Below are 26,465 nucleotides of genomic sequence, written 5' to 3'. Positions count from 1 at the left end.
ACATATTACTAATAAGATTGCTTCTGTATTTATCTTTTTATATACAAGAGTGTCTTACAAATACAATCAGTAATTAATCAACAGACACAGCCCATTAGGGATAGGAGATGATTGTTCTAAAGAGAAGCTGATTATGAGAAAACTAGAAATGAAGATGTTTTTGAGCTGTCTCCTGCTTTACCAGACACAGGTTCTAGACTGCCAGTTCCACACTCGGATGGTCTGATCATCTGAGGCACTCAGAATCCAAGGGTATTCCTGAAAAATATTCCAGACAAAGGGTTTGAACATTAACAGATGTGTTCTTCCAGGTTGCATTTCTCTCTTTGGAGGAAATATTTCATTGTCTGACATCCAGCTAGTCTCTAAACGATTCTGAGTTACCAGGCTAGTTGTCTGTTCCTCCTACATTCTACCAGCTCTTCCCAACTTCGGGACTTTCAACTATAAGGTTTAACAGTGGAAGCCAGACCATAACAGATTCTCAGAGACAAATAGTATAATATACATTTACATTTACATATGTGCTTATGTATATGTGATTTATATTTATAAATAGTTAATCTTGTAAATCAAGATCCTGTGAAAGGATCTCTATTTAACTCTAAGACTGGAATATTATTTTAAAGTCTGACTTGTCCCTGCCAGACCATCCAGTCTCAAAAAATTCCAGAGTCTCAGAAAAGAAAGCAGAAAGTAACATGTAAAAAAATTCAGCCCTTTTACAGTCTTTAAACTTTTTAAGAGAAGGAAGTATTTCTTAGTCACAGCTGTCTCTCTGGTGTTAAGCTGAGAACTTAATGAGCACAAGGTACACACATACTTATTAAACTGAAAAAAAAATAAAAGGAAATAAGCTTTTCCTAAGTTTCCAGTTGAATGGTAACTTGTTCTAGGCAAGAGTCTTCAGCAAGTCCTTCATGGCAATGACAAACAGTTCCTTCTGAATAGATTTACCTATTGAATGGTTATCATTCTCAACTATTTCAGCTATAATTTTCACATTCATCTTCTCCTATTCTACCCTAATTCTTTTTAACTTTAAAAAAGGAAATAGAGAATAATTAGCTCAGAATTTATTGTTCATTTTATCATACTCTTTCTTAATTCAAGAGACTTAAGTTTACTAAGAGTCAAGGAATAGTACAAGTTAATTCTAATAGCATATATTAATAATTATAGAGAAATCCGGTCAGGATGGGAAGAGATTAAGAGGCTGGGAGTCTTAATCTTTAACTCAGTATCTGTCTACTATGAAACCTAACAAATCAAAAAAGGTAGTAAGCTTGGCTAAGAGAACAGCCTCTACCAGACTCTAAAATCCTACGATAAAAGCATATGATTGTCAATGCTTCAAAACATTAGGCAGCATCAAAATGGCATCTTATCTTGACATTCTTCCAAGAAACACCTACTTAGTAACACCCCACATGTGATTAGCCTGCAAACTTCTGTTTGCCCGTTCAGCAAATTTAAAATCAAATCTCTACTTTTCCCTACAGTCTTCCTCATAAAGGTCACTGAATCCAATTAAATTCAAATATAACCCTGAGTGCTTCCTCTTACAGAAGGAAACAAAGCAGAGGGGCCAACACTCCACAGATTCTAGAAGAATCAATAACATGGTTCTGTTATCAAAAGCATGGATTCTTCAGGAGCATGGAGAAGGTTCCTACAGGGAAACTGAAGAATGCTCTAAAACTAGAGCCACAACAGTTACTTACATGATGAAAAAACGTAGTGCGGATGTAGTCTAAGTGCCCAAGCAATGTGAAGAGACAGCGCCGAAGCTTGTAATTCCACACCTGCAAAGAGAGAAATTCAACTAAAGGAGTAAGGACATATAAAGTTGTGAGCCTCTATAACACGCAGGTTTCTTGATAAACAAGCTGGGATTTATATTTTGGCATCTTTAAATAGGTAGAACTCTTGACAGGGAACCTTGTTTAAGGCTGGAGGGGAAAAGACTATGAATGAAAATGTAAGTAGCTACACACGTGTGGGGAGCGGGAAAAGCAAGGCTAGCGAAACCTGAAAGATAAAATGACGGGAAGGCTTTTCTTTTTTTCTGGGAAGAAATCACGTTTATTTAATAAGACAAAATGTTTATCTAAGGCTCAGCTTAAAACTCTTTTACTGAATAATTGTGTTCTTACCTTGAATACAGACCCCTTACTTGGTGCTTACCTATCACCTTAATTGTGGGTAAAAAAAGTAGGACGGATATAACTTCAAAGGAAACAATAATAGAACATATAGCATCATCCTTTGTTAGGCTTGGTGGCAAAAGATGCCCATACATTCATGGTCTGTACTCATGTATCATGCAAATTACTTTAACTCAACACTATGGAAAACACAACATTGCTCAGATATGCTGAGCTACGCAGAAAAATATTATATTTAGATAAGAAGTTAAGCCAGCTACCAAAGTATCAGGCATCGATGGACACAACTGAGAAAGACGCTGAAACCAAGACCATAAACGTAAGATAGCTCATACTTCCTATCCAGAAAAACTCCCAAAAGTATAAAAAGAAGACAGATGCCTTTTTTTCCTTCTATAAAATTTAATGCTTGTTTATAATCTATCCAGGCCAGCCTGTCACTATTTTTTCCTATTTTTACTTAAAAATTGTTTTCTTTCATAAATCACAAGTGATCCATTTCCTGTAACAAATTTGAATAACCCCAAATCCAGCATTTCTAAACAAGAATGTAAGCTCCCTAAAGGCAGGGTCCTTGTCCATCATGCTCAACACTACACCCCCAGCATCTAATGTAGCAGTTAACACTTAGTAGGTGCAAAAAAAGTATGTGCAGCAGAAATGAGAAAAGATAAATAACACAAAAAGTGAAAATATTAGAATATACTCACCTTCATCTGTTGAGCTATCTATAAATAAATACACATGTATACAGTGGAGTTTGACTTTCACACAAAAATTAGATCATACCATAAATACTATTGTGTAACTAGCTTTTTTCCCCTTATAGAGTTCAGTTTTTTAAACTTTCATTCAGTATTTCTTGCTTCAAATCATCTTGATTCCTTTATAGGCCTCTATCAAGTTCCAGAACTATGAATTCTGAAAGACCTATAGGGTTTTTAGACTCTGGCCATTTGTGATTCCTGTCTTACTCTTTGTATATCAGGATTATACTAATGCTACATTTATCTGGGTGTAGCAAAAAATATGATGGTCCATAAACATGACTTTTCAAGATGATCCTACTTTCATCAGAGTAATATAAATCCCAGCATGATAGCACTACATACCCATTAATTAACTAATTCCTTTATTTAATAACATCTTTCAGATATAATTCAAATCGCATATAATTCACCCATTCTAGAATTCAGCAGTTCTTAATACATAGTTATTTAACCATGAGCACAATCAATTTTAGAACATTTCATTACCATCAAATGAAAACTATACCCATTAGGAGTCATTCCTCATTTTCTCCCAATCCCCTCAAACTCCAGACAACCATTAATCAACAGTCGCTACTGATTTGCTCTACTGATCTGAACACTGCAAGTAAATGAAAGATAATCCATTTTCAAAAGTACTAATGACTTTGGGAAAAAATTGTTTTCTTAAATGTCACTCAGTGTTTGTCTTAAACAGATCATGAAGAACCCAAGTTAACCATTCTTAATACTCAATGGTCATCACTTTACTAGAAATATGACCAGGGAGGGACAGCCTGAGGAGCTTGTGAGGCCCATCAGGTGGTCCAAGCTTCCACTGCCTGCCCCCAGGATCAGTGCCTAAAATCTAGGAAGAGAGCTGTTCTTCCTATCATTCTAATGCACGTTTTCTCTACAGGCAGCTGTCACTCTTCATGCCTGTCATGTAAGTCCTACTGTATAATTTACAGCTTCCTTAGGTAGCTTCTGAAAAAGATTATTTTTTTCATGAAGTAAATTTTTCTGGTGCGGTTGGATACGTCATCTCCTCTCCATTTTTAATGTTACTGCCGAAGCTCATGCTCTATTCATTACCCACGTGGACTTTTGTAATGGTCTCCTAACTAGGATCTGCCTCCAGTCTTGCCCAAGTCATCCAATCTTTTCTCTATATTGCCATTTAAGTAACTTTTTTTTTTTTTTTTAAAAAACAAAAGTGAATCTGGGGGCTTCCCTGGTGACTCAGTGGTGAAGAAACAGCCTGCCGATACAGGAGACACAGGTTTGATTCCTGGTCCGGGAAGAGCCCATGTGCCACGCAGGAACTAAGCCTGTGCTCACGCGCAGCTCCTGAGCCTGTGCACTCTGGAGCCTGTGCTCCAAAACCAGAGAAGAAACCACAATGAGAAGCCTGCACGTAGCAACTAGAGAGCAGCCCCGACTCACACACGAGAGAAAAGCTTGCACAGCAACGAAGACCCAGCACAGCCAAATAAATAAATAAATAAACATCAATCTAGTATCACTCCTCTATTTAAACTCCTTTAATGGTTCCTTGTTATTTGTATGATAACATCCAAACTTCTGAGTACTACAGAGAGGTACTCCATTATCCGGCCCTTCTCATCTTCTGCTCCTCTCACCTTTCTTCCAGATTTTATCCAAAACTAATTATAGTTTCTCAAATGTATCCAGCTATCTCATGCTTTTTGTTCTTGTACCTAGATTGTCCTTACCCATTTCACTTTATCTATCTATGGTACATTCACTAACCTGTACATGCTATTATTAGGGTATATATTTAACTCCTCCATTAGAATAAAAGCTCCTTGAGAACAGAGACCATTTCTTATTTACCTTTGAATTCTAAAAATAAAAAACAGCATCTGCAACATAGTAAACATTCAATAAATGTTCACTGGATTAAGTGCTCTGGATAATGTCAAAAGCCTGAGCAATACACAAATGAGACATCTGGCTTTTTAGTCCCTTCTGTGATTCCCAAGCTTCACATTGCCTGTCCTTTACTCCCAGTCATGACGGACCCATTATACCTTAATCTTATAGTCGTCTCCTCCAGAGACAAACAGTGGCTGCTGCTTATGGAAGTCAATGCCTCGTACTGGACCTAGGGAAGAAAGCAGGCAATACATGTTAAAAAGACAGTTATGCTCCGAGTCTCCAAGGTGATTCTTATTCAGAATTTTCCAGTTCTATCCCTCCCATGTTCTTTAATCCTAAAGAAAGCTTAAACTACTCCAGAAGACAATACTTATATTTCTTTTAGCTTCTCCCTAGAAACTGTTATCTTACCATCATGTTCATCAAACTTGTCAATGAGGGTACACATCCGATAGTCCCATAACTGGATGACGCCATTGTGTAAACTGGTCAGGATCCAGGGTCTTTTGGGGTGAAAGCTGAGTCCTGGATTAAAAAAAAAAAAAAGAAAAAAAAGACAATGATCCAATGAGCAAAGTAAGTCCCACAATGTTACCTCCTGCCAACTGTGATAAGAAAATGGGACAGCTAGGTAAAAACTGGGTTCATATATTTATTCACTGGATGCCACGCAGCGTGACTTTTATGGTATCATGTATTGGATTTTTTATTATATTTCCTTAAATACTGCTGGGCTCTGGTTTAGGATGCAGTAACTTGGAATTAGTTGATCCTTTAGAGGCTTGCTTTTTAAGTTTTGGATGGGTCCACAACAGCCTTTAGCTTAGGTCTAATCTGGTATCACTATTAAAGCAATACCCACTGCCTGTTTTCCAATATCTGAAAACCTTTGCTTCACACGTTTTGTTCAGTTGTGCAGGTATTTAAGGTGGGAAGATAAACCTGGTCTCTGTTATTCCATTATGACTGGGAATGGGAGTCCACAGTAGTTTGGAGAGTGTACTTCAGGTTTTTAATGCAATCCATATTGTTCTATGAAAATGGAGATAACATTATAATATTCTACAAGCTTGTTTTCTCACTTAACTACATATAATGTATAACACTTTTAAATACATCTAGACTTAGCCTTTTTAATGACTGCAACGTGCAAATATGCCACTTTTTAAACTATTCTACTAAAGGGCATTTAAGTTTTTCCCCCTTTTATCTACCATAAAACATGATCCAATGAAGATGCTTCCACACAAAATCCAGTCTGTTTGTATTATTACTGATTTACACTAAAGACTGGAAATGAGATTTGTTCGGGAACAGGTATGTGCACTTAACATTTTGGAAGATACTATTTGATTGCAAAAAGACTGTATCAATACACAGTCTCACCAAGTTTCTGAAGGTACGGAGAATAGGATGGTATCAGTTATTTGTGGTTTTGTTTGTTTTAGTACTCTAACACCACTTCTTTCATTACTAGTGATGTAAAGAGTATTTTGATCTATTTATTTAACATTTTTATTTCTTCTTCTAAGCTGTCCATTTTCCATTAGGTTGCTCATTCCCCACCCTCATTCCCATTATATACAGGAACATTCATTAATAGATATTAACTCTCAAATAATTTGATATACCCTCCCTGGCCAATTTTCTTCCCTATGCCCGATAAGGAAATTAGGAGCAGAAAAGAAAGCTCGAGGATTATAAAGACACATTTCAGCCATCCAGGAATTCTTAATGGCACTCTTCTTTATGATCAAGATTCCCAAGAGACATAGAAACTTCTCAAAATCTATTCTCACATTAATAATGGCTTCCAGTTTTTGAGCTATTGAGTCTACGCCAGTCATCTTTTATATGTATATATATACTTTCTTATTTTAATTCTCTCTAAAAAAGAATGTTAATTATTCACGTATTCAGTTCAGTTCATTGCTCAGTTGTGTCCGACTCTTTGCAACCTCATGAACCGCAGCACGCCAGGCCTCCCTGTCCATCACCAACTCCTGGAGTTCACCCAAACCCATGTCCACCGAGTTGATGATGCCATCCAACCATCTCATCCTCTGTTGTTTCCTTCTCCTCCTGCCCTCAGTCTTTCCCAGCATCAGGGTCTTTTCCAATGAGTCAGCTCTTCCCATCACAAGGCCAAAGTATTGGAGTTTCAGCTTCAGCATCAGTCTTTCCAATGAACACCCAGAACTGATCTCCTTTAGGATGAACTGGTTGGATCTCCTTGCAGTTCAAGGGACTCTCAAGAGTCTTCTCCAACACTACAGTTCAAAAGCATCAATTCTTTGGTGTTCAGCTTTCTTTATAGTCTAAATCTCACATCCATACATGACCACTGTAAAAACCATAGCCTTGACTAGACGGAACTTTGTTGGCAAAATAATGACTCTGCTTTTTAATATGCTGTCTAGGTTGGTCATAACTTTCCTTCCAAAGAGTAAGCATCTTTTAATTTCATGGCTGCAATCACCATCTGCAGTGATTTTGGAGCCCAGAAAAATAAAGTCAGCCACTGTTTCCACTGTTTCCCCATCTATTTGCCATGAAGTGATGGGACCAGATGCCATGATATTAGTTTTCTGAATGTTGAGCTTTAAGCCAACTTTTTCACTCTCCTCTTTCACTTTCATCAAGAGGCTCTTTAGTTCTTCACTTTCTGCCATAAGGGTGGTGTAATCTGCATATCTGAGGTTATTGATATTTCTCCCAGCAATCTTGATTCCAGCTTGTGCTTCCTCCAGCCCAGCAAGGAAATAGAAATGTTAAGTTGCCCAAAGTCCTGCAGTTCATTACTCAATGTTTCAGAATTCCAGAGTAAGCCCATATGACTCCAAATAGCAAGTTTCTAACCACTTTGCTATACTGCATCTTTTTTTTTTTTTTAATATTAGTAAATAGTCAAGGTACAAATCTTCTCACCAAATCTCTGCCTCTGCCATTCTAACATTCTAAGAGATTACTACTGCATTATCAGTTGTTTGCAGTTCACCTACATTCAGTGATGCACAAGTTTTAGAGCTGTCGTACTCAGGAAATAAAAATAAAAGATGTCCAATTAAATTTAAATTTCAGATAAACAACCAGCAATACTAAAACGTTACTTGCTTTTTATTTGAAATTCAAATCCAATTCAGTTCAGTTGCTCACTAGTGTCCAACTCTTTGCGACTCCACGGACTGAAGCACACCAGGCTTCCCTGTCCATCACCAACTCCCAAAGCTTACTCAAACTCATATTCATCCTGTCGGTGATGCCATCCAACAATCTCATCCTCTGTCGTCCCCTTCTCCCCCTGCCTTCAATCTTTCCCAGCATCACCACCCAAATCCAATTAGGTGTTCTCTATTTTATCTGGCAACCTTTGCAAACTCAGATTTAACAATGTCCTGTTTCGCAAAAGAGGCACCGGATTTTAGTACGGTGCAGCCAAAGGCCTCCTGTAAGAGGGTGGCCACTGCTCATTTCCGAAAAAACTAGACTTGGATACGAATAGCAGAGGTCTAGACTCAATTCCTTGGGCCACTCCCTACAACACAGTCATCAAAAAGCCAACAGGTCAGAATAAAAGTCGCAGTACAGGACCCAGGAGAGGGGAGGAGAAAGAAACAGGGGGCAAGCCAAACGAACCTCCTGCGGTGCGTTAACCACTACAATTAAATCAAATCCCAAGGGCACACCAAAGGCGACAGGACTGCAGGTGAATCGCCCGCCAGGCCTAAAGGCCTCCCTCTGTCTCAGGTTCCTCTAGGTTCGTACGGTGGGCCCAATTCAGCCCGTTAAATCCTCCCTCTTTCTTCCCCAGTGACAGGGCTGCCCCTGACATCCAGCCTCTGAGCTCCCTTTTCTAATCTCCATTACCTTTGACCCGCGCACTCTTGGTCTCAAATTTGGTTAGCATCCTTCAGGTCTCGGGCTCCGAGCTGTTAACCGGAGTCCTGACACTCCCTGCCGGCCTACGGTTGCCTCCACGTCAGCGTCCCTCCGCCTCGACTCCCGGAAGTTCCACGGAAACGAACTTCCGGCCCCAGGAGCTCCGGGCCATAGAGACGGAGCCAGGGTTGGCCTAGAGGGGCCACTGCCGGAGAAGGTGGGAATTGAGGCTTCCGCTCAGCTGAGAGGCAAGATGGCCACCGCTGGGGGCGGCTCTATGGCCGACCTGGGAAGTAGGAGTCTTCTTCGCCTTCTGTCTTTCTGCGTTCTACTGGCAGGTGAGGCCTCCCCTGCCCGTGAGCTCCAGTCTGTAAGGAGAACCCTCCGGATCTGCCCAGCTGCGAGAGCGGCCGTCTCCCATCTCGTCCCCGCAGCCCCTCCGTCCCCCCACCCTGTAAATCCTCTCTTTTTCGTTCCTACGACAGAAGTTCCCCCTTTGCCTGGACCTGAAGGTCCCTTCTCCCCCGCGGCAGGTCGAGTCTCCCGATTTCCTCTTCCAGGCCTCTTGTTGAACTTACAGCTCAACTCTCTCCCACTTTGTCTGGATACCTCGTTTCCCCCACGGCCCAGCCACCCCACTGAAAATCAGAAAGGACAAGTGTTAAGAGTTCAACTTTCTTCCCAATGCGTTTAGACTTTTAAGATGAAAGCGCCTGGTTCTGTGGGTGCATTGCGGCGCTAAGGAAGGTAGATGCCTTATTTCTTTCTCGGTTGATTCCACCGCAAACACGCGTCCCTGTGTTTCTCCTGGGTTTGTCCCATTAATAAAGTGACACTAAGGTAAGCTATTAGTTCTCTTAACTGTTTATGCCGTGAAATAATGACTCAAGGAACTTTAGGCACTTATAATGTGCACAGGTGTTTGCCTACACGCCTTTACTTTCTGGTATATGAGGCCCTAAAATGCAAACATTCCTGTTTATAGACATGATGATACCTTCCCCCAAATTGAGGTTGTTTGTTTTAAAGATCTCCAGAGGAGAAACTGGGCTTCCCTGGTGGCTCAGTGGTGATGCAGGAGATGCTGATTAGATCCCTGGGTCAGTAAAGATCCCCTGGGGAAGGAAATGGCAACTCACTCCAGTATTCTTGCCTAGGAAAGCCCATGGACAGAGGAGCCTGGGGGACTTCAGTCCATGGGGTCACAGAAGAGTGGCACTGGGCTTAGCAACTAAACAACAGCAAAGGAAAATCTAGCTACCCCTCACTGGGCACACACAAATTACTTACTGATATTAGATTAACTGACAGCGTATGTGGCATAAGTTTTCTCCCAGTTCTGTTCAGATTCCTGGAAAAAATGTCTCAGGGAGACTTTTGTTGTTGTTGTAATCTATATTCTTAGACTGGCACCTGATTTAACTGGCACCTAATTCTTAACTGGCACATATTAACTAATTAGTGATGTATATACAGAGTAGAAAAATGGAAGTGTGGTTGAGTATGCAACCAGAAGCAGGTATGATTTGTAGCAACCCTCTGTGGTACATAGCTGAGTGCTTTTATTTGTTCCAGTAATGTTCCCAGGGGGTGAGAACGGTAGACATCAGTCCCATTTCAGATAGTATGATATACCCCAAACCATTCAACAAAGTTGTGGTATGACAGAGGCTACTACCAATGTCTTCCAACTTCTTCTTACATTTTTTATCTTCTGATTAGGTTTGTGCGAAGGAAACTCAGTGGAGAGGAAGATCTACATCCCCTTAAATAAAACAGCTCCCTGTGTCCGTCTGCTTAATGCTACCCATCAGATTGGCTGCCAGTGTGAGTTGAGATTGGGAACTGTGTTCGTGGCCGTTGACATTTCAGTCTGTGCCCTGGGTGTAATGATTGAAGTCTTGCTGGGGAACCTCAACACAAACTAGGTGATGAGGGTAGTAGGTGATAAAGAACCATTTGTCAAACCAGGCGAGGTAATAAGAACAAACATTGAGGAAATACTACATACTAAACTTCTTATATGTGCATCTGATTTAACCATCACAACAACCTCATGAAGTAGCCCCTATTATTACCCCCCATCTTACCAATATGAAACAGAGACCTAGAGAAGTGAGTAACTTCCAAGATTGTCCTGCTGGTCAGTGATGAAGCTTGGATTTGGTGGTCTAAGTTCTAATTTAGGACTCTTAACCACCCAGTAAGTTAGGTAGAAAGCTATACTCTTTCTTAGGAGAAAAAGCCTCACACTCTGTGAAGTCCAGTCATCACCTGCATGCTGAATGCTCTTTTTTGGAACCACAATGAGCTTCTGTAAGGCAGTGAACTCTTTGAAGAAGAAGACATTGAGAAAGCCAGATAGTTGCAAGAGGAAATAATAAAGCTTTTAAATTTGTCTTTATGTTTTGTAAATGTGTCCCTTGTCAACATGTTATGGTTATAAAACTATGAGGGAAAAAAGTTGTGATCAAAAGGCCGAATTCTCCAGTTCCTTGCTGCTTAACCTGTTGTCTTCAGATTTTGTTTGTTGGATAGTAGCTTTGGTAGAATGTAGTTTTTTACAGGGAAGCATGGAACTTAGAGTCAGATCTTGGCTTCTTCATCAAATTGGTTCCCTCTGAATCTGTTCATTCCTATAAAAATGGTAAGAATATAAGTGCACAAAGCTGAAAGTCAGAACACCTTTAATAGATGTTTATTGATGATGTGAAGTGCCGTCTCAGCAGTACCTGGTAATGGTCTGAAACCTTCTCATTTGGTTGGAGAAAACTAGACACTGGGAAGTGAAGGACTTGCTCAAGGTGGCAATTACTGTTTTTCTACCCACTCATCCCCTAGCTATATCCTGTGTTAATTATCCATGTCCTTGTTACAGCAAGTACTGGGAGTGGATTAACTGGTTCCAAACAGTTCCAAGTAAAATTTTTGTTGGACCTCGTTCTTAATCCAGGCTTGTGAGGAGAAGGGAGCCAGGTCCAGTGTGGAGTCGAATCAGACTACTGCTGGTCTTGGCGGAACTCCACTTTAGTGCAAAAAGCTAGGCTCCTATCCTCCTGAAGTTGAGCTCTACAACATCCCCTCTGGGACTTAGTCATTCTGCTGCATGTCCTTGGAGCGGCCCTGTGGGAAGCAAAGCAGTAGCCTATGGAGATAAAGCCTGGAGCCAATATGGAGAGGCAAGGGGGAGGGGCCAGTCTCTGGCCACTTCCTCATTAGGATCTTGTTTCCTTTTCAGCCTACTTATTTCTAAATCTTACTTCATATCTGTCTATCTTTTACTCTTTTGGAGTAAAAGACCTCGGCTTGATCTTCTGTTTCTAATGCTCTGTTTCTGTTGGGCCCTTTTAAAAGTGCTCAAAAGGGGTAATCTATAGCTTTCTCTGCTTTCCTTCTTTTCTTTAACTCTTTCCCTATAGTATGAGATACTTCCAAGTTATCCGTGAAGCATCCTGGGGTAATACATGTGTCTGCTCCTGGCCTGGGGTGAACAGCCTAAGGTCTTTGGAAATGCTTGGTCCCCAGAAATGAGAGGACATAATATCAGCACATCTAATCTCTTTGAGGACCATCATTTGGGAAGTTCTGTTCTACAGAACTCCTTGAACCTCTTGATTTAACTTTACCCAAAGCTGACCAAAAGCAAGTGAAGTCTTTCCCAAATAGGGCAGAGGAATGGAGAGCCATGGAGGCTATGAGGGCACGGAAATCTGCACAAAGGAAGATTTAGTGCAGGAACTCCAGGCTGGACATCTAGAGCCTGCCATTTCTTGGAGAAAACACACATGTAAGACACATTGGTGTCTACTGCTACAGAATCTCGTATATAAGCCTAAGTGATGTTGAGGGAAGAGGACAAGAAAATGAAGATCACAGAGCCTTTCTGACATTTTAACAAGCAAGGCCTGTAATAAGACTCCCGAGCTCTTTTGTCCTCCATTCCTTCCTAGTAATCTTCAGATGGAACCAGGGCAGTTCTGCCCTTCAGTTTCACTCTAGAGTTGGCTGCATTAACCCAATGTCTTTTGACATTTTGAAAGTGGGGTGGCGGGGTGGTGGTGGTGGTGAATAATCTGCAGAATCAGTGAGGCAAGATCAGAATTGTTAGCTGTAGATGCTTTAATTTGACTCATTCTATCCTGGCAGCTTCCATTAGTGGGGACACAGGGGTTATCCACGTAGTAGAGAAGAAAGAGGACCTGCAGTGGGTGTTGACTGACGGCCCTAACCCCCCTTACGTGGTTCTGCTAGAGGGCACACTCTTTACCAGGTAAGAACTCGGTGTTCCTGCTGGGGAAATGCATCCAGAGCAGGGAGAGTCAGTGAACAGTCTTTCAGCTTGTGAGTGTAAACTTCCCTTGGCTGCCCTGGTCCCGTTAGGGGGTGGATTGGTCCTCAGAACAAGAGATGTGCCATCAGAAGCAATCTCAGTGACCTTGTAAGTAGAACTCTAGGTGCATAAGGACCCCAGGAAGGAAAGGGATGTACAGATAGGGTAGATGAGATGAAGCCTTGAGCTCAGATTAGATCATAGTTCTCATTCAGAAGCTAAAAGACCGAAAAGACAAGAAATGAGTCAGCAGTGGTGATTCCCCTAATTCCGCATTTGTTTCCACCCTAGAGGGCAGGATGTCAGGCTGCCTAATAATCTCCCTGCCTTCGTTCATGGCATTGTCGCCTCATTCCAGGGATGTGATGGAGAAGCTGAAGGGGAGATCCGGCCGAATTGCTGGTCTTGCGGTGTCTTTAGCCAAGCCCAGTCCTGCCTCAGGCTTGTCTCCCAGTGTGCAATGCCCCAATGATGGGTTTGGTAAGAGCCCAGTGGGTCAGGGGAGACTGCTGTCACCCAGAGCTCCTCGTCACTTCGTTCTCTGGGGGGTGGGGGTTGTGAAGGAGTACATGTTTGTGTATACTGTGAGCAACTGCCTCCCGAACCGATTTCTTTGTCTTTGCCACCCATCTCTTCTGCCTCCTGCTCCCCCATCCTGTTTACCTTCCATTCTCCCTTTCTGTCACGTGTTCAGATCCCCAGCTGGCTAGCCCAGGGCTCCCTGCTGCCAGTGTGTGTTTCACCGTAGGTGATGAGAAGGTGGTGCTTGCTGCTTTTTGCGCCTCTCCCTCCTCTGGAGCGCTTCGTCCCGCCCTCTCTCTTACCTGGTTTCTCGGTGCTTGGGGTCCCAGCATCCTGTCCCCTGTCCTCCCTTTCAGGTGTTTACTCCAACTCTTACGGGTCACAGTTTGCTCACTGCAGAGCCTTTCAGTGGAACAAGGTGGGCGATGGCTTGGCTTATGAAGACTTCAGTTTCCCCATTTTTCTTCTTGAAGATGAAAATGAAACTAATGTCATTAAGCAGGTAATGACTCTGCCAGCCCTTAGCACTTCTTACTTAGAATTATTTTTTAGGCTCTCCTCCTGTTTGGAGGGAGCCTCATTGTCCCAGGATACCCTCTGAAAGGCCGTTTCTCCAAGAGGAGCCAAGAGGTTTATTTTTTTCATATTCCCTTCTCCTGTTTCTCTTTTGCCTTAAAGTATAACATTAAAGGCTTTTAGACTAGAAGGAAGCATAAAGAATGTTTAATATGAGATAAGCTGTAGAGCCGTGATTAAGAACACTTTGTATGGTAAGGAAGAGCATTGGACTAGGAATTGAGAGATTCAGCTTAGTAATTTCTGAAGTTCTTTTTCGCTCTAGTGTTCCCTAATTCTAAGCTAATGTTCTCTAATTTTGATACACAGAGCAGTTAAGAGGTTTGTGCAAAGTTTCATGGTGAGTTGATGTCCAGGCTGTCTTGAATTTGCTTTTTCATCTCCCAGTTTGGTGCTCTTTACAGCAAATTACAGTAGAAACAGTGACTGAAGCTCTGCATTGAGCCCGGCCATTTGGTGTAGGGTGATTTCATCAGCCCCAGCTAAGTCGTTGAGTCTGTGACCCTTGGCACCTGTTGGTGACTTTTTCTCTCTGACCAAACAGGGTACAGCCCTATGCCTCAGGGACAGATGTGGGAGCGGCTGAAGGATGGAGCCGGGCCCTCCTCCTTTTGGGGGATGTGGGAGGGACATTATGGCTCCGGCCTCACCGGGGTCCTCCTCCCCTCGTAGTGCTACCGAGATCACAACCTGGGTCAGAATGGCTCGGCGCCGGCCTTCCCGCTGTGCGCCATGCAGCTCTTCTCACACATGCACGCCGTCATCAGCACTGTCACCTGCATGCGGCGCAGCTTCATCCAGAGCTCATTCAGCATCAACCCAGGTGGGACACGTCCGGGCGAGCTGGCTGCCCGGGGTGGGCGGGATCGTCAGCCCAGGTGGGACACGTCCAGGGGGAGCTGGCTGCCCGGGGTGGGCAGGAGCATCAACCCAAGTGGGACACGTCGGGGGGAGCTGGCTGCCCGGGGTGGGCGGAAGGGGCCAGGCCGGCGAGCGTGGCTGAGACCACTGCAGGGGCAGGGTGGGCCCCAGCAGAGAGCGCAGGGTGGAAGAAGCGGGAACGGTTCCAACAAATCGAGGTGGCTTGTCTCCAGCGGCAGAGAAACCAGCGTGGAGGAGCGGCGCCAGAGCAATGGCTCGCAGAGTCTGGGGGCCCAGGTCAGAGGCCCTCCCCACAGCCACCCTCCCCTCACTCCTGTTGCTCTCTCGCTGTGTCCTGTTCAGAGATCGTCTGTGATCCCCTGTCCGACTACAACGTGTGGAGCTTGCTGAAGCCTATAAATGTATCTGGGACGCTGGAGCCGGACGACAGGGTTGTGGTGGCTGCCACCAGAGTGAGTGTTTGCCCGATCAGGGTGGGCGGGACGGGCACAGCAAGGACAGGCTTATCGGGTGTCTTAAGTCGCTGCAGTGGGGAGCCTCAGATGGAGCAGGATCTGGACTGTGGGCGTCTAGCCATTGCCCCAGGATATGAATGTTTTCTTGGCCAGAACAGGGGAAGGGGGGACTGGGGTCTGGCCCCAATTTCCATTTTCAAAGTGTACCCCCTCTGCCTTGTCTGCGGTACCCAGCTGGACAGTCGTTCTTTTTTCTGGAATGTGGCCCCAGGGGCCGAAAGCGCCGTCGCCTCCTTCGTCACGCAGCTGGCTGCAGCCGAAGCTCTGCAGAAGGCACCTGATGTGACCACCCTGCCCCGCAATGTCATGTTTGTCTTCTTCCAAGGGGTGAGGGCTCTTTGGCTGGGGTGCGATGGCGGGAAGAAGCAGGTGGTAAAGGTGGGAGTGGCTGTGGTTTGGGGAAGATCTCAGCACTTGGCCTAGTCGTTATTCAGCGTCTGGAAAGTCTACATGTGTCTCCCCTTCAGGCTCCCTCATCGCAGGAAGCGTTTGCACCCTGACCCAGAATTGCTAAACTGCTGACTCCCTCACTCCCCGACTGATACAGTCTGTTTATTGTATTCTGTGGCCCCTTCCCCTGCCACCTTCACCCAGGAGCCCTGAGGCTCCCGCCTCTCCCCACCGCCACTACAGGCTGGCCGAGGAGTAGGGGAACCAGCAACTGTGGCTGAGTTGGTGGAGGCGAGGGGAGAAGCAAGAGGCAGGCACATGACAGCTGATGTCCGCCTAGGGCCTGCACCACTGTTGCTCTCCCCGTGTCTGGGCTCAGGAAGTCCTCTGACACGTACATGTGAGGCCTCGCCGCAGCGGGGAGGCGGGGAGGGAGGAGGGCAGAGTCGTGTGGCTCGGCTGGCCAGCAGCTGAGAGAACTATCACTGCCCACTTAGGACAGGGTGTGGATGACTCCTTTCTTCTGCTAACCCAGGAACCCGGCTGTCCTGGTTACCCTGCCCCATTCCTGGCTGTGCAGACAGTAGCAGCCTTTGTGCCTCGAGCTCTGAGGACCTGGCCCCGAGTCACTGAGGCTGCCCTCACGCTTTGGGGTCTCTGCTCCCTTTCCCACCCGTCTGCACCCCTCAGGAAATTTTTGACTACATCGGCAGCTCAAGGATGGTCTACGACATGGAGAATGGCAAGTTCCCTGTGCAGCTAGAGAACATTGACGCGTTTGTGGAGCTGGGACAGGTGTGTGGCATATATCCTCCCCCTTCCTTTTCTCCTCAAAGCTTTCCCTCAACTGGTCCCGCGTCCTCACTGAAGGTGCCGCCACCTCTCCCCTTGACTTCTGCTCCCACTTCTTTCTCCCTGGTATGGGCCGGAAGGGGAGACTCATTATAAATGTTGCTCCTTCATCTCACCTCCAGGTGGCCTTAAGAAATTCACTAGAGCTTTGGATGCACACAGACCCCATGTCTCAGAAAAATGAAACTGTTCTAAACCAGGTAATCTGAGCATCTCTTCCCCCCTCACTTCCTGTTTCAGCAGCTCAGAATATGGGCTTGCCCTGGCTTTATCCCCACCAGCCTCCAGGGTGTGTGAGACAGGACCTTAGGTTGGGTGTTGACTAAAGGGTCAACTCCCCACCTGTTCCAGTTCCCTAGGAAAACCATGAGCTCAGCTCTTGTCACTGTTCCCTAGGACGGGTAGTTCTCTGATCATTCGGTACCTAGCGAACTATCACTGCCCACTTAGGACAGGGTGTGGATGACTCCTTTCTTCTGCTAACCCAGGAACCCGGCTGTCCTGGTTACCCTGCCCCATTCCTGGCTGTGTCAGACTCCCTACGCAAACTGTTGTCCACTTTCCTCACTCCTGTTCAAGACCCTCCCTCCCTATAGCTCTAAAGTACAGCTATAGATCTGTTTATCCCTGAGGTCCTCTTCCTTCCAGCCCAGCTTCAGTATCACCCCTGCCTCTTACAGCCTAGAGTGGACTACTGGTATGGCACTCAGCATTGTTTTGTATTATTTTTTGCTCCTCCAGCTCTGCACAGTAAATAGTAAGTAAAACGTCGGCTAAGACAATGCCCTGAGGACAGTTGAGTTTACCTATAAATATGAAAAAGAAAAAAAATCAACCACAGATCTCTTTCTACTTTGTGTGGTGATTTAAACAGGTGATTTAAGCAGGAAAATTCAGAGAGGCTTGATCCCAAAAGGCTTGCAGGATTTAGATCTAGGAGGATTTAGGGCTGCTTTGAAAGTTGGGCAGCATTTCAGGTCTGAGAGAGACCTCCTGCTTCCTCCCCTCGCAGCCTCCCGCCAGCTAATGCCCCTCCTCTCCCAGGTGGAGGCGCTCCTGAGCACCCTGGAGAAGAGTGGCGCTGCTGTCCCTGCGGTCGTCCTCAGGAGGCTGAACCAGTCCCAGCCTCTGCCACCATCTTCTCTGCAGCGATTTCTTCGAGCTCGAAACATCTCTGGCGTTGTTCTTGCTGACCACTCTGCTTCCTTCCATAACCTGTAAGAGTTGCCCAGCCCGCCGCCTCTTCATTCCTGAAGAGAATCTGTCCTGCAGTCTGAGGTCCACAGAGGGACAGTGTCCCTGTGTCAAGAGGAGTCACTGCTCGCCCCTGTCCCCATGCCACCCTCGCCAGAACCTCAGGGCGATCTGTGGCCTTTGCTCAGTGTCCTGTTCTCATCTCGCATGATCTTCTCATTGGACTCGATGTTCATTTTAGAAAACAGTCCTCACCCAAGTCTCTTCGTAGCTCAGTACTCCTCATCCGTGGTTCCCCCTCTCCGAGCTCTCCAGGGGCCTGAGTTCCCCAGGGCTGCCAGCAGAGGGCATCATTACAAATGCATAGTGGCATGGTGATGGGGAGTCTGTGGCATTCCCCATTCCCCACGTCAGGAGGAGATAGAGCTGTCCCTGCCTGGGGCTGGCCCGAGGGTGACAGAAGGTACTCACACTGTGAAATGTCACGTGTTCTTACTGTGTGGTAATTGCGTGTGGTTCAGTGTGGGTGTAAAAATGTTCCTACAGCTGAGGGGACTCCAGAGATATGGGGCAAGGCTGGGCTAGTCACTTTTCTGCCAGTCCTAAAACCCCTAAACTGCCCCTAACTCGATGGCTAGGGTAATGGGGTTTTACTCAGGCTGGATTGCTAGGCCCCCAGCCTCCCTTCCCTTCTTCCAATAGGCCAAGTGAGTTTCGTTATTTTTCTTAACTTATTTATTTTTTTTGGTGGTTCTGGGTCTTTGGTGCTGTGTGGGCTTTTCCCGAGTTGCAGCAGGGGGGCTTGTCTCTAGTTGTCGTGAGCGGGGACTGCTCTAGTTGCAGCGCATGGGCTTCTCACTGTTGTAGGGCACGGGCTCGAGGGCTCCAGTCGCTGTGGTGTGTGGCCTCGATAGCTGGGCCTCCTGGGCTCAGGAGCAGAGGCTCAGCAGTTGTGTGGCATGGGCTTAGTTGCTCCGTGGTACGTGGTGTCTTCCTGGACCAGGGATCAAGTCCGCGTCTCCTGCAGTGGACCTCTGCCCAGTAGCACCTTCTCATTTATTGAGGGTGGTGACCGTTCCAGTGCTTAAGATCAGCTCTCTCCTCCAAACCTGTCTTCTGTACTACTCTGTGGTGAGAGGTGATTCATCATTCATGGTGGACTTGACCATGTGATCGACTTGATTCCTTGTGGGGCAGGCTATTCAGTGGTGGTAGAGGCTGGGAGCTCTCTCCTCCTAGCTCCTCTTCTGAGCTCTGTCTCCTTGGGGCTCCAAGGAGTACTGAGGTGGTTTGACCCTGAGTCATGTTACACATCTGTGGACAGGCCTGCTCGTCACCCTGCTCGTCACCCTGTTCCCAGCCACCTTCCATATGAATGCACGTTGAAACGATCTTACGATTGCTCTGATAACGCGTGGTAGGGTTCTCTTGGCCACCCTCCTGTATCTCTGACCCAAACGACACAGAAGTGCTGCTTACGTTTTAGGCTCTCCCAGGAAGGCACAGATTCCGCATTTTGACCTCATTTACCTCTTCTGTCTTGTCGGTCACACAAGTCTTTGTCTTTAAGCACTGCCCCCTGCACTCCTACTTCCCCATTCTCTGTTCCTTCTTCAATATGGATGGAATCCTGATTTTCTTTCTTCCCTCATCCTTGGATGAGGAAAACCGAGACCCCGAGTTCCTACAGAAAGGACAGTGGAGGGAGGAAAGGGCAGGGCCCTGGCTGTGTGCAGCCAAGGCTTATTCCGGCTTTCCTGGCAGCTATTACCAAAGCGTTTACGACACCGCGGAGAACATTAACGTGACCTACCCTGAAGGGCAGAGTCCTGAGGAGGACCTGAACTTCGTGACAGACACGGCCAAGGTAACGCGGGCTGGGTGGGAGCGTGGGGGACACAGCACGCGTGGCGTATGTGTCAGTGTTGGCGGTCAGGGGATCTGGGCCGCTCAGCCCCCTCTCCTCCTACCACAGGCTCTGGCAGATGTGGCCACGGTGCTGGCACGCGCACTGTACCAGCTCGCAGGAGGAACCAACTTCAGTGACACCATAGAGGCTGATCCCCACACGGTAGGAGCGAGTGGGCCCCCGTTCCGTTCTGTCTGTTTACACAGAAGCAAGTGAGCTTCCCTGGGGGCTCAGACGGTAAAGCGTCTGCCTGCAATACAGGACATCTGGGTTCCGTCCCCGGGTCGGGAAGATCCCCTGGAGAAGGCAATGGCGCCCCACTCCAGTACTTTTGCCTGGAAAATTCGATGGATGGAGGAGCCTGGTGGACCACAGTCCGTGGGGTTGCAAAGAGTTGGACGTGACTGAGCGACTTCACTGGGACACAGTGGGCTACCCCATCCTTTATCCTGGTCCCCGCCTAGTCTCCCACACCTTGGCACTTAGCAGGCCTGGCTGTGCGGGTGAGGACCACTGATGCTCTGGGTGTTCCCCCAGTGGGCCTCATCTGTGTCTCGTGACCAGCCACCGTTTTCTCTACCCCAGTGTCTGGCCAATCTGATTCCTACCCCATGACTGAAATCTCCACTAATAAAACTTTCCTTGGGTTCCAAGTCTCCTCCTTATCCCTATCCTAGGTTACCCGCCTGCTCTATGGGTTCCTGGTTAGAGCCAACAACTCATGGTTCCAGTCTATTCTCAGGCCAGACCTAAGGCCCTACTTGGGTGAGTACCTGGTGTGGGGTGGGGTCCTTAACCAAGGGAAGGGGTACAGAAAAAGTCATCATTTTGACTTAATCTTTACTTCTTTCTTTTTCCTATTTTCTTGACCCCCGTTTGCCTCTCCTCCTCCTGAAATTTGTTGGATTCACTTCTCTTGACTTTCTCTTATCTGGCTGCTGCCAATCTTGGGCTCTCTCTGGCCCTGCCCATCTGCGCCCCCACCTTCCACCCACTGAATCCCCCGTTTCCGTGTGGTCTCCGCCCAGGTGACGGGCCTCTTCAGCATTACATCGCCGTCTCCAGCCCCACCAACACCACTTACGTTGTACAGTATGCCTTGGCCAACTTGACCGGCAAGGTGATCGACCTTACCCGGGAGCAGTGCCAGGACCCAAGTCAGGTCCCCACTGAAGACAAGGATGTGAGTGGTGGTGGACATCAGAGTGACCCAGGGCCCCCTCCACCCGCCTTCCCTTGGGAAGGTTGGCGGATCTCCTAGGCTGGGTTGGACCCAAGGGATTGGGGTGGAGCGGTGGAGGGATGCAGCCCTTTGAGCTCGAGCATTGGAGAGGCAGCAGCCTGGGTCAGCACGGACTAGCCAGACGGTAAAGGGGGAGGGTGAGCGAGGTCTGCATCAGCCCCTTGCTGGGACCTGTGTTCTGTGCAGCTATACGAGTATGCCTGGGTTCAGGGCCCTCTGAACGCCAATGAGACGGACCGGCTCCCCCGGTGCGTGCGCTCCACGGCGCGCCTGGCCAGGGCCCTGTCCCCTGCCTTTGAGCTGAAGCAGTGGGGCTCCACCGAGTACTCGACATGGACCGAGAGCCGCTGGAAAGACATCCGCGCCCGGATATTTCTGATAGCCAGCAGAGAGCTGGAGGTGAGACGGGGAGGCTGGGGTGGCAGAGGTCTCTTGGACGTCTTTCTGTTGCCTCCTGTCTCTTACCCCTGCCAGCTCTCGTTTGCCCCCAAACCCTGCTGCACCCCTGTCCCTGGCCAGCCAGCATGCGCCGTTAGGAAGCTCGTCCTCACAGACAGTTTGCATGTGTGCTCGTCCTGGCCATGGGCACGCATGGAGACCCCAGGAGACAGGGTGGAGCCCTTCCCCAGCTCCACTCCTGCTGGCATGCCCACCTACCAGAGCTAGAACATTGCTCTAACGCTTACTGAGCACCTATCACAAGTCATGTTGTTGGCCACCAGAGAATCAGAGCCATGGCCCTGCCTTCAGGATGCTTCAAATCTAAGTCAAAAATGCAAAAGCAAGGACAGAGGTATTTTACTCCTCTTTCCAAATGGGGAGGCTGAGCCCCCAGATTGAGAAATGTTGCCTTTGATGGTTCAGGTCTTGGTGCATAGAGCCAGCTCCAGCATTCTAGTGCCCTGCCTCTGCGCCCCGAGCAGCTCCCACAGCTGCCCAGAGTTCTGAGAACACCTTTCTCCTTCCCTCCCACCCCCTCCTGCAGTTTATCACCCTGATAGTGGGCTTCGGCATCCTCGTCTTGTCTCTCATCGTCACCTACTGCATCAATGCCAAAGCCGATGTCCTTTTCATCACTCCCCGGGAACCAGGATCTGTGTCTTACTGAAGAGGACCCCAGCTTTTCCTGCCAGCTCTGCAGTTCGTTTCCTAGATCATCTGTCCCGCTGGGACATCAACCACTAGTTTGTCATGGAACCTCTCTGGGCCTGGCTCAGACTTGACTTTGACATAAAGCGGAACTGCCCAAAAGAGACAGTGAGAGATAATCGAGTCACTCACTGCCCGCATCTCCCCTTTCCTGTCTGCTCTTCACTGTTCCTTCTTCCTTGCCCCTACCTGATCCTGGGATGACAAATAGAAGCTTCCTTCTCCTGTCTGACTCCTGCCCCATGGTGGTTTAGAGCTCCCTGCCCTAACTTTTCCCTCTTCAGCGTCTCCTTTCTCTCCCCATCCTGCCTTGTTCTACCCATGCTCCCTGCTCCCCCCGCTCCCTTCCTGACCAGGAAGGACGTGAAGGGTTGAATGCCAGGAGCAAATGACAAGGAAGCCCTCAGGAGGACAGGGCCATCTGCGGGCTGAGCCTTCTGTCTCCCTCCAGCTGTCCCGTCTCCAGGCCCTTAGATGGCACGTCAGGCTGGGTGTGCTGCGGGTGGGTATCCCACTCCAGCCCACAGTACTCAGTTGTAATTTTTATTATGCTGTAATATCTGTTTTTGTTTTCTTTTTTTTCCTTTGTGTGTATGTGTGTGTGTGTATGTAAATATATAAATAGCAAGTTTCATTAAAACAGACTGCCCCACACAACCCGTACCATTACCTATTTTCTCCCCAGCCTCCTTGTTCAGTGACCCTAGATTAGAGCTGTAGTATTGCAACCTCTCGCGCTCTCTTCTCAGTTCCCAGAGGCCCCAGGAGTGTGACTGTCAAAAACAACAGACACTCCAGTAGAAGAGTTCCTTCTTGGCCCTGGTTTTCCTCTCGTGAGAGTGATGGAAGGAGTTTCTTGTGACTCTGCATTCGACAGACATTTCTTTCCCTATCTGAGACCCAAGCTGGGGTACAGAGATAAAGGTCCTATAGCACGCAGCCCTGACCCTTGAGTAACTCACATCTGGGGGGAAGGGAGAAACAGACACTCACAACTAGGTGTACTAAGTGGAGAAATCACAGCCTCTCCACCGTGCTCTGGCAGCACACGGAGGGGTTCAAGGCAGTGGTGGTGGCATTTAGAAAGCTGCGGAGAGGAGGAGGCACTTGGGCAGCGAGTTAGAGCTCAGCGGGTGTGGAAGCACAGAGCCGGGAAAAGGCGCGGGTCACGTTGGAGAGCCGTGGGTGGTTCAGTGCGCCTGAGCCATAGAAACTGCAGGCGGTGAGGCTGGGGCGGGTCACAGACACCTTGGGTGGCATGCTAAGCAGTCTGGGCTCTGTCAGTGGGCATGTTGTAGACCAAAGCGAGTAGTTTACACTCTTCTAGAAAGAATCTCTGCGCTAGGGAGGTACTCGAATTCCCTGGGTCCTCACAGACGGAATTCTGGAGTGTGGCAAAGCTGTTGGATGTTGCTGGGAAGGGGCTGAATCAGCTGAGTGGGAGCGAGCCTGCAGGAGTGGCGCCTGAAGGCAGCCTTCTCCCCTCTCTGCTGGCCAAGAGCCTGTCTCCAGCGTGCATGGAGACAGCAGAGATGGAGAAGCGCTGGCCGTTTCAGAGTCCTAAGCACTCCTCTTAGTTTCCTGATAGAACTGTTTACCTTTGCAAATCCTGCTGAGAGGAGGTGATTTTTCCCGAGGTTTCTCTCCAAGTTCCCTCAGGGGGCTGTTTGGGGTTTAGGGATGTGGGGGAAATAAACCCCACCGCTTTCCCTCCACCACACCCCTCCCGGTTTGAGCTGGAGAAGCTGCTCCGTGCTGGCGGGAGCTGAGCACAGCTGCCACCATCGCCTGGGCCCACTCCACGCCTCCCTCGGCCAACAGGTCTCCCAGCGGACAAAGCACTAAGCTCCCTCATCCTGCTGGCAGTTTCGGGAAGTGGGGAAGTGGCTGAGAACCAGTGAGGGGGATGAACAGAGAAGCAGAGGGTTGGGAAGAATCAAGGGGCGGGGTGGGCAGGAGAGAAGGATACAGGATGTCAGCTTTCCGTTCTCCATCCTTTAGTCACCGCCACCTAGGGAGGAAATCAGCAAAGCTTGTCTTTCGCCTTCCACATTATGCCTACCCCACCCTCCCTCCACTCCCCAAATCTTACAAAACCCAAAAACATGGTTTGTGGGGAGGCCAGGCTCCATGGAAGGCACTTTGACCCTCACTGGAGTCCCCTGTCTGAGACCACAGTCTGACTCCTCCCCTGGCTCCACCTGTGTCCCGGAAACCACACAGGACCGCATCGTAAGGCCACAGACTTAACTCTTTAGCCTCCCTCTTCCCTCTCGGTCCAAGGCCTTCTCAAATCTGTCATCCCCTGCCCGCACCATGCTCCCAGGGCTTCCCTCCCTCCTCCTACGCGCTGCTAGTTCCCACTGCGCCTTCTCTTCCCCCCAGCGCACGTGCACAGTTGAATAACTGACCACCCTGCTCCGGGACCCAGTCTGGCCTGTCTCCCCTCTGTGACACCTGGCCCCTGGAGGCGAGACTGAAGGCTTTGCTGTTGCCTGGTCTCTCTTCCCCGGCTTCTCCAAGTTGAGGGTTCACTCTTCTGCTTCCCACATCTGGGGCACTGCTCCCAGGGGCGCATCCTGGGAGGAGGTGTTCCCATCCAGTCTGGTGTTCTGCACCACGTTGTTCAAGAGGACCTTGTTTCTTCCAGGGACCATATATGATAAGACCTTAGGAATTGTGTTTATGGTCTAACTCATTTGATAGATGGGGAAAGGGCAGCTCAGAGGAGTGACGTGGCTTGCTGAAGGTTCCACAGCATATTGGAGCTGTGTGAGACATTTCTTATATCTGCACTGGCAGCTACAGCGGTAATAAACATTTATTGAGCCTGACAATGAGCAAGGCACTCTGTCCCAGCATCATAAAAGGGTGTGAGATACGGCACCTTCCCATAGAGACCTGGGATCCAGAGTCTCGATGGCACATGGGATAAATCACCAGGCCAGGCAGCATTTGCTACCTGCAAAATCAGTGCTATAATCAGGCTCTACCTGAGTTCAGAGGATGGAAGGTTTGCTCTGGGCAGGCTTGTAGGGAGGAGTTTGAAGTTGTGGGAAGGGCTCAGGACCAGATTTTCTGGAGTAGCTCCAATACTCTGTGTGACTTTGGAAAGGGCACTCCCCTCTCTGGGCCCTGTGTTTTCATCTGTGGAGCCAGACCAGGCTGTTGTCTGAGGCCCAGCCCTGCCCTGTGCCTCTCCCCTTTTCCCTTTCATTGTAAACCCCTCAGGGCAGGGCATGGCTTGAAGGGTTGGCTGATTCACGAGCTTTCTAAGGTGGTTAGAAAGTTCTCCCACGGGTGAGGGAGGCCTTGGCGAGGGCGGGGTGGGCGTGGGGGGGCTGATCGCCCTCTAACGCGGGGACAGATGACTGTGGGTAGTGGCATAGGGTGGTAAATATGCCATCCTGAAACTCGGCCTCCCCAACTCAAAACAAGCTTGGTGGGGGTTGCTGAAGTGACCTTTGGGAAGCAGAGAGCCTTGGAAAGTCAGGGTCAGGTGGGATTTGATTTCTTCTGGAGCCCCACACTCAGAAGGTAGAGGGGCTTGCACATAGCTGTGGTGAAGAGGGGCAGCTGGAGCCCCTGTCCCCTTCCGGAGAGGACGTGGAGGCAGGAGTGGAGGGGCATCTCAGGAGGCCTGAGGAGATGATGCAACTGTGAGTAAATGTTACCCGCGCTGGCTTTGGCTGGCTGGCTGCTCAGGGGCTGGGGGCCGGGACCCCAGAGTCCCCTCCTTCCCCCATCAACTGAGGAGGAGCTAGAGAAACTGGAGGGAAAGAAGGAACAACAGTGCTGAAAGGATATCTGGGAAAAGAAAAAAGGAGGGAAGGGCAAGTGGCAGTAGGCAATCCTCGCTGGGCTGAAGGAGGGAAGGAGCCCTGGAGCCTGCGAGGGAGCTGAGCCTGAGGGGAGAGAGGCCAGGCGGGCGGGCGTGGCCAGGGGGAGTGGACCCAGGGCTGGCGGTGACAGATGGGTGGACACAAAGAGGAGGGCTTGGGGGAGACAGATGGATGGGGAGGGAGCAGGAGAGGCTGCGGGGGGGCGGGAGGGGGGTGGGCAGTGGTCGGAGGAAGCCCTAATGAGATTGAGCACGGGCCGGAGCTGGGGAGAGGTGAGCGGAGAGAAGAAAGGGGAGGCTGCCCGAGGACACAAAGGCGGCGAGGCCTGGGGGCCGGCGAGGCCTGGGGGCCAGGGGTGAGAGA

At 48.2% G+C, this 26,465-nt stretch overlaps 2 protein-coding genes across 2 annotated transcripts in view; one reads left to right on the top strand and one right to left on the bottom strand.

Moving 5' to 3' along the window:
* Positions 1 to 8,838, bottom strand: part of COPA (COPI coat complex subunit alpha) — a 43,068-nt gene extending 34,230 nt beyond the window's left edge. The window contains exons 1-5 of the mRNA XM_065947453.1: positions 8,687 to 8,838; positions 5,231 to 5,344; positions 4,972 to 5,045; positions 1,725 to 1,805; positions 182 to 258 (exon numbers count right to left, since the gene is read on the bottom strand). Of these exons, the coding sequence (XP_065803525.1) occupies positions 182 to 258; positions 1,725 to 1,805; positions 4,972 to 5,045; positions 5,231 to 5,344; positions 8,687 to 8,726 (386 nt within the window). The 5' untranslated portion in view covers positions 8,727 to 8,838. The remainder of the gene's footprint in view (positions 1 to 181; positions 259 to 1,724; positions 1,806 to 4,971; positions 5,046 to 5,230; positions 5,345 to 8,686) is intronic.
* Positions 8,839 to 8,878: 40 nt separating this feature from the next.
* On the top strand, positions 8,879 to 22,362 carry NCSTN (nicastrin). Its single transcript, XM_065947464.1, has 17 exons — positions 8,879 to 9,036; positions 10,421 to 10,525; positions 12,845 to 12,968; positions 13,387 to 13,508; positions 13,907 to 14,052; positions 14,799 to 14,949; positions 15,351 to 15,460; positions 15,698 to 15,850; positions 16,604 to 16,708; positions 16,888 to 16,965; positions 17,810 to 17,982; positions 19,724 to 19,826; positions 19,935 to 20,030; positions 20,546 to 20,633; positions 20,897 to 21,051; positions 21,298 to 21,510; positions 22,097 to 22,362. Exons 1-17 carry the CDS (start codon positions 8,952 to 8,954, stop codon positions 22,217 to 22,219), a joined length of 2,130 nt encoding a protein of 709 aa, XP_065803536.1. The 5' UTR covers positions 8,879 to 8,951; the 3' UTR covers positions 22,220 to 22,362.
* The last annotated feature ends 4,103 nt before the right edge of the window (positions 22,363 to 26,465 follow it).

Source organism: Muntiacus reevesi, chromosome 1 (assembly GCF_963930625.1).
Source record: "Muntiacus reevesi chromosome 1, mMunRee1.1, whole genome shotgun sequence".
In the NCBI taxonomy this organism is placed as follows: Eukaryota; Metazoa; Chordata; class Mammalia; order Artiodactyla; family Cervidae; genus Muntiacus; species Muntiacus reevesi.
This window is presented reverse-complemented; position numbering and strand designations above follow the sequence as displayed.

Coding starts and splice junctions, on each gene's coding strand:
- NCSTN (XM_065947464.1), top strand. CDS start 8,952: ATGGCCACCGCTGGGGGCGGCTCTATGGCCGACCTGGGAAGTAGGAGT. Junction 15,461..15,697: donor TTGTGGTGGCTGCCACCAGA/GTGAGTGTTTGC, acceptor TGCGGTACCCAG/CTGGACAGTCGTTCTTTTTT. Junction 20,031..20,545: donor TAGAGGCTGATCCCCACACG/GTAGGAGCGAGT, acceptor TCCCTATCCTAG/GTTACCCGCCTGCTCTATGG.